This window comes from Cebus imitator, unplaced genomic scaffold (assembly GCF_001604975.1).
Source record: "Cebus imitator isolate Cc_AM_T3 unplaced genomic scaffold, Cebus_imitator-1.0 Scaffold1070, whole genome shotgun sequence".
Classification (NCBI taxonomy): domain Eukaryota; kingdom Metazoa; phylum Chordata; class Mammalia; order Primates; family Cebidae; genus Cebus; species Cebus imitator.
This window is the reverse complement of record NW_016108385.1, coordinates 9,925-19,166: the sequence shown is the minus strand read 5'-3', so window position 1 is coordinate 19,166 and position 9,242 is coordinate 9,925. Positions and strand designations below refer to the sequence as shown.

At 31.5% G+C, this 9,242-nt stretch overlaps 2 protein-coding genes across 2 annotated transcripts in view; both read left to right on the top strand.

Annotated features, from left to right (window-relative positions):
• The window catches only part of TECRL (trans-2,3-enoyl-CoA reductase like), a 24,264-nt gene extending 18,778 nt beyond the window's left edge, over positions 1-5,486 (top strand). The window contains exons 6-8 of the mRNA XM_037735883.1: positions 3,384-3,469; positions 3,940-3,985; positions 4,949-5,486. Of these exons, the coding sequence (XP_037591811.1) occupies positions 3,384-3,469; positions 3,940-3,985; positions 4,949-5,076 (260 nt within the window). The 3' untranslated portion in view covers positions 5,077-5,486. The remainder of the gene's footprint in view (positions 1-3,383; positions 3,470-3,939; positions 3,986-4,948) is intronic.
• Positions 5,487-8,837: 3,351 nt separating this feature from the next.
• LOC108298745 (putative neuroblastoma breakpoint family member 5) overlaps positions 8,838-9,242 on the top strand; it is a 10,323-nt gene continuing 9,918 nt past the window's right edge. The window contains exon 1 of the mRNA XM_017521339.2: positions 8,838-8,899. Within this exon, the coding sequence (XP_017376828.2) occupies positions 8,838-8,899 (62 nt within the window). The remainder of the gene's footprint in view (positions 8,900-9,242) is intronic.

The following is a 9,242-nucleotide window of genomic DNA, read 5'->3' as shown; positions in this document are numbered from 1 at the left end:
CCAGGGATGACCATGAGCTTGTGATGGGGCGGCAGCCCCGGGCCTCTGCGGGCCTAGGCTTCTGCCCAGCGCCCCTGCTCAGGGCGAGGGGCTGAGGTCACACCTCGGGCACCTGGAATCCTGGCCAATCAAGGCTTACCCAGCTGGAGGCCCCACATGAAAGACTTTTATCATTTTATTAAAAACGCAAGGACCTCAGAGACGTTCTTTTCTGTATGGACCCTTCCTGCCATTTCTATTTTGTTCCAGAAAGAAGGGCTCTTTGAGGGGGGGATCCCCTCTCCCCAGGACGTCAGGGGGTTGGCCCCATCAATAAATTGAACCTGGTTTTGGTTTAAAAAAAAAAAAATCTCACTTAAATATGTAAATAAATAAACTAATGAATAAAAACTAAAGCAGTATAAAATTACTTTGTGAATACCCAAATTACTAAACTCTCAATATTGATCTCCTTTGCACAATACTTGATACAGCCCTACTATTTCAAGTGATTTAAGAATTTTTTTTTTTGTAATGAGAGTGATCTTTCATTGAAAAACACAATGGCACTGAAGTATCAATGCTTGGGAGAACATTTCAAAGTTAGTATATTTAGGCTAGTGCAAAAGTAATTGCAGTTTGGACCATGACATTTAAATCATTGCACCTTCTTTCCCAGCCTGCCATGGAAATTCTAACATTTCTTCTTTGCCTAATGTGGATCATTACTTTGTTCACGCTTCCAGGCACATATTAGTTTTGTGTTTGTACAATCTTAGCAGTATATTTAATCCCATATTTCAGGAGAGTTCTCCAAAAACAAATCAAATCTTTATTCAATTTTATACTTTTCCCCTCTTTTCAAGCACACTCAGATTCCAATGCCATATGTATTCTCCTATAATTTGTTGGTTCATGCTGGCTAGGTTCTGCAGCTCCTTTGAGGCATTATTTTTTTATTCTATATCAGATCCAGAACACCTCAGGTAATTTAAATTGTGATATAACCCTAATTGTAATGGCTAGAAGAAAAGATAGGGACCTTCAAAGGGGTTTTCTTGAAGTGTAGTGTCTTCTGCATTGCTTCTAATGAAGGGTGTGCTCAACTTTCATAAGGAAGAGTGAGCCACGTCTGCAGGCTCAAGGAGTTGATGAAAAAGTAGACCTTCCAAGATTTGGTGATTAAAAAAAAAAATACTTGACTTAGCATCAATCAGCATTGGATTGGAGTTGTATATTGTTTAGAGTTGGACTACTTTTGCAATTCAGACCTGGACGTGTTCCTAGGCTTTCTCTGCCCTCTCCAAGCCTCTTTGCATAATTCCTAGGTGGGCCTGTAACTTTCGCAACTGGCTTTTAACTGCCAATGATCAGTTTGTTTTAGATGTTTTTGTCTAGCCATTCAATCCCACTTGTAATATTAGACCAGATAGAATATTGTTTTCAACCACTATAACATAACAATATACCAGTAGTAAAAAGCTTTTATACTTGGATTGCTACCTTGTGTCAGAAGCTTATCTGTCTGCCCCTATCATCAGTTATGGAGTGCACATTGCAGGCCTTTTGGAAAGTCATTCAACTCTCAAATACCATTCCAGCACCTGCTTTTTGGGCCATTCCTGGTCCCAATTATGTAAGCTAGGTTTTCTGAAATGCAGATGCCAGGATGGGGGCTAACATTCAAGACGACTGTGAAGGAACAGTTTTATGGATAGAAGAAATAAATCATATTAACGTGGAAAATGAGAGCAATATAGTCTCAACAAGTCTCCAGCGATTGCATGGGACATTCTAAAACTGAGAGGAAAAATCTATGTTCTCCTGAATTGAGTTAATCAATTTTCAATATTGATGAAATACTGTATTAAGGCTAATCCAAACAGTGAGTGTGACCTTGGGTGAGGTTGCTTCCAACTATAGGGGGTGCTGAGAGTTGAAGGCTCTCTGCCAGCAGCAGGCCCTGAAGCAGCAGAATAAACCTTATATGCCTAAAGAAAAATATGGTGGTGCAGCCTTTTAATGTAAAAATCCTCCTGACTTTAATTGAATAGAGGTTCTATAATAATATACCAAAGGTTGAGAGAACATTTATGAAGAATGTTATCATTAAATTAGTAGCTCCTAAACTTATTTATTAATACAGTTAACAGCAACTATGTACACTTGAAACAATATTATCTATATACATCTATTTTTCTGTGATATAAGGCATTTCCATTATTTAATTTACAAACTACACCTGGAAAAAATATAGATTTGTAGACCCTTGATTGTTCCACACCTCTTCGGGCTGAACAGTCATAAACTGCAGGCTTTAAAGCAGACTATTTCCGGAACCTTCTACCTCTGAAATTCAATGACTATAACTTGAGTAGGATCCTCAATTATCTTTCTTTTGATTAATATACAGATGTTATGTAAAGGTGTCTACATAAGTGCTGCAAAAATCAGTAACATCAAAAGAACTACATATTTATTTTTATGAACAGTATGTAAAATCTGCACAATAGTTAGCATAATTTTTAACTTTGCAGTTTTAGAAATTGTTATAATTCTGTAAACAACACACTAACATTTCATTATGACTTTAGAGTTATAAGTAAAAGATGTTAGCTGACTTGTTATCTAAATAAATCTTGCTATGGAGAATAAAACAGAATTTTATAATTCATATTTACTTTCACAAATGTCGTACCTCCAAAGTTCAATTTGAAATCATTAAACATTTGTTATCTAATGTGTTTCTTTAAAAAAAATTGAAAAAGGAAAAATAACTAACAAAAATAAAATGACAATATATGAAGTATAATGAGAGATGTAAACATCAATCCTGATTGCTGAACAGAAATGTGGTATTTCAGAACATTAATTATACTGATATTCAGTGTAATCCTTCTATGAGAGGTTGCATACTTTTATGGTATAAATGACATCTTTATAAAGTTCCTTATGATTTTCACCAATTTGATGTAGGGAATCTTGAGGTATTTAATAATCTCAAACTAATACATTGTCAATAGTAAAGAGAAATGTGAAGAGGTGAGAAAATGTTAAACCATTTTATAATTTCAGTATGTAATACTATTTCAACTATTATAATATAAAATAATTTACATATATTTAGGATCTTAAAGAATTGATTATACATACATATTCTGCAATGTTACAGGAACATAGCTATGGACATGATGTGACAATGACAGCTATTTTATTTGACTCAAAAGTTTATAACATTTAAAACTGGGTCTCTTCTGACTAATTTGTGAAATAGGTTGCTATAAATCTGTGATGACATTTCATCGGGTTTATAGTTGTTTTGGAGAATTTAGTAATATATAATAAGCATATGATCAGATTTGCAATATGTAGCATCATTGACATTTTACTTTCCTTTGCAAAAGGAAACCATTCCTGTTTCCCAAGTCCAAATTATAACCCCTTCTCGTGGATATTTTTCCTGGTTTCATGTCCTAACTACACCTATGAGGTATGCTATAAATACTTGAATTCTATTTATGATATACTCTATGCATGTACTTCTGTAGTTACATATAGTATAAATTAATATATACAAGAATTGAGGTCCTATCTATAGATTCTGGTATGGGAAAATAGAACATTTCAATAACAATTTTCTCTGCAGAAACAGGAACATTTCTGCATAAGTTTATCTGTATTTAAAGAATATTTTAAACTCTTCCTATAAAATGTCAAGATATTTTAGGAGTTTCATTTTATCAACTGTTTAACAATGTCTTTTATTTTTTTATGAACATGTTACCTTTTTATGAGATTGCTTCACTTTATTATATGTAAAAATTAAAATGTTTTTGAAAATGTATTCCTACCTACAAGTTTTCTAATGTTTAAACCTTATAATTACCTATTAAAAGCCACAAGTGAACAAATTACTAGATTACAGTTATGTATGTGCTAATTTAAGTTTTAATATAACAGACTGGATCAGGGATTAGTTTCACAGTCATGACACAAACACTGCCAGGTAAGACCTACATTTACTGACAATTAATCAAAATAAGTGCATCTTTAGGAGAAATGGTTTCCGATAAAACGTTATGATAGTACTACAGTATAGCATGTTTGCAAAAGGATTTTATAGTTTCATATTGATTTTGATTTTTAGCAGTTTTAAAAAATGTTGAACTATTATTGGCTCTTTATCTCTGTATAATTGTTGCTTAATCAAAGCTACGAATTGGAATCCACATATATAATAATATATAATATATATTATATAATATAATAATATAAAATATATATTATATAATATAATAATATAATAATAATTATACAATATATAATATAATATACACATTATTTATATAAAATAATACATAAGCAATGAGTTTTTTTTTTTAGAAGAAGTTTTGGTAACAACATATTTCATTTGAAACTTTTTTTTCAAATGAAAAAATGTGTATGTGTTTTGTCTTCAAAGGAAGAGTTGGGTTGTATGAGAGTTAATCTTGAATACTGAGTATTTTAACACACACTAAGAAGTTGAATTGCATGACTTTCTTATGGTAGTAGTGACATATGTCTTGTTCATTTTATCCGTTTTGTTATATTGCTCGAAATTTTGAATCACAATTAATATGGTTTATTATATTATGTGCGTGTAGAGGAATATTATATGCATCTAGGAAACTATTATTGAAAATTTAAAAATACAAATATATATCCTTATTTGGGAAGTAGTTTGTGGCAATGATATATAAAACATGTAGATTAATTTTGAACTTGATAACGTATTTTCTGTGTTTACTTATTTACACTATTGATTGGCTATTGATAGGGAATGGGTGTGAATAATGGAAATTCTTATGAAATTATGCAACATTTGACAAACATCTTAAAAGTTAAACATGGTAGTGATCCTTTTTCTAATATAACTTGATTTCATAGAAATAAGAAAGAAATAATAATTATTTCTTTTTTCTTCTAGTTGGAATTTTTACACTTCTGATGAGTATCCAGAGGTCTTTGTGGGCACAAAAAAACCATAAGATTTATCTGAGAAAATTCAATTCATATATTCATAGAAAATCAGCAATGATTCCATTTATATTGTAAAAAATAACTTATCTTATAAGGAAAACATAAATTCAATATATAAATTCAATAAACAAGACTTAGTTAAGGATAGTTAATTATTATATTTCAACAATTCATAAGCAACAGTATTTTTACTAAGTAAAAATATAAGAGTAAAATTTCACTAAATTTAGAGTAATAGACAAGGTAGTAAAAAGTAAAAATTTCAAATACAATTAACTAAGAACAGCTCTGGATATATATACATGGGATTGGCCCTGAATAAAATTGTCTTCAGTAATACTTCACTATACTATTTGCATAAGACAATTAAAATATCACAGCAAAAAAACAAATCTGATTAAAAAATGAAAAAGTAATCTGAATAGACATTTCTCAAAAGAAGATCTAGATATGGCCAATAGTATATTTTAAACATGATAAAGATTCAGAAAAAAAGTGAACTCTTAAACACTGCTGGTGGGAATGTAAACTAGCACCGCCTCTGTGGAGAACAGCATGGAGTATCTTCAAAAATCACGAATAGAAATATCATATGATGCAGCAATACCACTACTGCACAAAGGAAATTTGTGTATTAAAGAGACATTTGCACCCTATGTTTACTGCAGCACTATTCACAATAGTCAAGATATAGAAACAACCCAGGAGTCCAAAAATAGATGAATGGATAAAGAAAATGTGGTACATATACACAATGGAATACTATGCAGCCATAAAAACTGAATTCCTGCCATCAGGACAACATGAATGGAACGGGATGACATATGTTAAGTGAAGCAAGCCAGGAACAGAAAGTTAAACATTGCATGTTATCACTTATATGTAGAAGCTAAAAAAAATTGCTGTCATAGAAGTAAAACATAGAACAGAGGACACTACAGGCTGGAAAGCTAGGGTCAAAGGGAGATTATCAAGAGATTTGTTAAAGGATACAAGGTTACAGCTTGGTTGGAGGAATGATTTCTGGTGTTCTATACCACTGTAGGATGATTATAGTTAAATGCAATATATTATGTATAGTTTCAAATAGCTAAAAGGAGATTTTATGCCCAACACAATGAAATGATAACTGTATGAAACCATGGGTACCCTAATTACTCTGATTGATCACTACAAATTATATGTATTGAAACATTATTATGTATCTCCCAAATATGTTCAATTCTTATGTGGCTTAAAAAATAAAATTTAATTATAAAGTATCTGAATTCTAAAGTAAATATATTTTTAAATTTTTGACATTTAAATTACTTGAATCTCACATTATTTTGACAATAATTTAATTCTTTTATTGTTTGATCTATTAGAGAGATGTTTCATAATTATTATGTCATTAGTTCAAATCCTTGTAGAAATTATATCTGTATTAAAAGTGAAATATTTTTATTGATCTGTATATCTTATTTATTAACTATATAGACAATGTATGCAATCATGTAGGAATTCACAATTAAAATTTTTCTATATATGATTGTTAAATCTCTATAAATATTTTGAAATATATATTTGTTTATATTCATATGTAAATTATATTTATATCTTCTGAAATGTATTTCAATAGATGTGTCTATATACTTGTGTTTATGTGTATGTATATAACCACATTTATATATACACACGTTTATATATATATATATTTTTTTTTTTTTTTCAAATGGATTCTATGCACTTGCTAAGGGAAAGTACATTAGTAATTTGAGGACCTGAAGAGTAAAAAATTTTGTTTTTTTACATCTTTAAATAACTATGTTCTCTGAAAGTGTGTGTGTGTGTGTTTGTATGTGATCATGCATATATACTTAAGAAACAGATTACCTACATAAATCGAAGAACACATTATTTAAAATATTTAAAAGAAGTTTCCAATTTCTTCATTTTCAAATTGTGATTCTTTGGATTTGTTAGTCTTTGAAGCATTTTCAATTCTCAGATTACATATATGTAATAAAATATGCTCATTAATGCTCTTAGATTGTATACACATATGACAATATTGACCTATGGTAAAGTAGGTCTATATGCACTGGGCAGGGACTGATTATTGCTAACAAATGCGGCCATTCAAGAATAACAAAAAGCCCCTTTAAAAGCCTTATAATTCCCAAACTATACTCTTTGAAAAGCTGAAGCATAGTATCTAAGATATTTAGTGTTAGAAGGAAGATACATGTGTGATAGAAATTAAGTAATGAAGGATTAAGGTAGAAAAGTATAACAAAATAAGCATTTTATCCATAGCAATTGTATATGTTGAAATAGAGTGGAGTCTAACAATAGAGTGTAATTCTACAGACCATGATTAATAAACTACAGTTTATAGACCTTTCTAGTCTACAAACTGTTCTCTATAAATAAAGTTTTATTGGAACACAGACAAAGTCACTTATTTGTGTATTATCTGTGACTAATTTCACACTGCATCAGTAGAGTTGAGTAGTTGTAAGAAAGACATATGGTTCATTTTTAAATATTATAAATATTTACTATTTGTCCCCATAAAAAATTGCTGACCCCTAATCTACATGTATGAAAATCACTGAATTAAATATGTCTTGTTTGCTTTGTGGATTTATTATGTTCAAAGTTTCTGACCCAATTATTTATCTTCTAATATTAGCTAGAGAGTTAAAAGCAGGCTTATATTTGCTATAGATATTTTATATAGCAAGTGATAAATTTTTACTTGTATTATCCAGTGTTTAATTAGACTATTAGAACACTTAAAATTTTTGTATGGCCTCAGGTTTACTACTGAAATTTGAACTTAAACAAATGTGGAAAGAATTACTAAGTGAAAGTCAGAAAGATAAGAATTGGAAGAGAAAGAGAAAAACCTCATTTATTTATTGGAAGAAAAAATGTAAGCAAAAGCCTGAGTCACTGCAGCAGTTGTGCAGACTTGAGTTTTAAGGCAAATTACGGAATCTGTTCATGTCTGTCTCTCAAAATAAAATCATGAAATGAAAACTGCTGGATTCATCTATGTAAGTTGCTGTCTTTGAGGCCATTTGAGTAAAGGGCTTGGCTGGTGGATTGTGTCCACTGTTGGCTGCCAGGATCAGCAGTTTAAAAGTACTCCACCTGGCATCTTATATTTTGGCTGGATAGCCAAACATGATAGGGTGAAATCACCTCAACAAAGATATTCAATTACAAGTCTGGTGTTAAGTATTGGGAAAAGTCAGAGAGTTAAGGACTGGGACGGCTAAAGCTCTGGAACAATATTCTTTATATGGTCTCTACATGTGTTTTCTCCAGCATGGAGGCTTCATGTATCTTACATTAAGCTCAGGGCTTACATAACACCATACCTAAGAGGATGAAAAGGCACATGGAAGTGCTATCCTTTTTATGAACAACTTTCAGAAGTGACATAGCTTCATTCTGCCATCCTTTATTAAAATGAATCTGTTACCAAAACACCACGGGTTTAGTCTAGGTACTATTTCTGTCCACACAGAAACCCAACCATTGAGACAATGATCATTGCCAGAAAAGAAGGCTTTACTCAAGTGCTGCAGCTGAGAGGATGGGAGATCAGTCTCAAACCCATCTCTTTGATGCTGGGTAACCCATGTAACATGCACTGCACCTTCAACTCATGCAAGTTCAGCATCAAAACTTAGGAGACCTGGGTACGGGACAATCTCCCAAGTGCTGGCCTCACAAAATCTAAGTGAGAAAGAAAGCTGAGAAAGTGAGGTGGTCCCTCTCATCCCAAACTGAGCTTCTACTACACAGGAACACTGAGCATCATCAACCACCCATCTATGACCATGATCTTGCCTGGTTCTGTTAGTGGAAGGCAACAACATATCAATGGTATTATAGCAACTATGTATACATATATATTTATATATATTTATATATATGTGTGTGTATATATATATATATATTTATGTGTAGGTATATATCAAACAATACTCCATAAGAAGTGTTCATGGCCCTGTTCCTTTCAATACATGGAAAAACTAAATGAAAACAAAAAAATACCATTAGGTTTACAAGATGCCCCAAAATATATGTTCATACATGTTTTCACGGGATACATGCAAATGATTTTGATCACTTGATACCTTGAAAAGAGCTCTTGTGGCACATAATGATATTGGTAATTGACAAGTATAAAATGAGTCTTCAGTCACATTAAGGAAAAAATTAACCCACAGATAGAGGAAAAG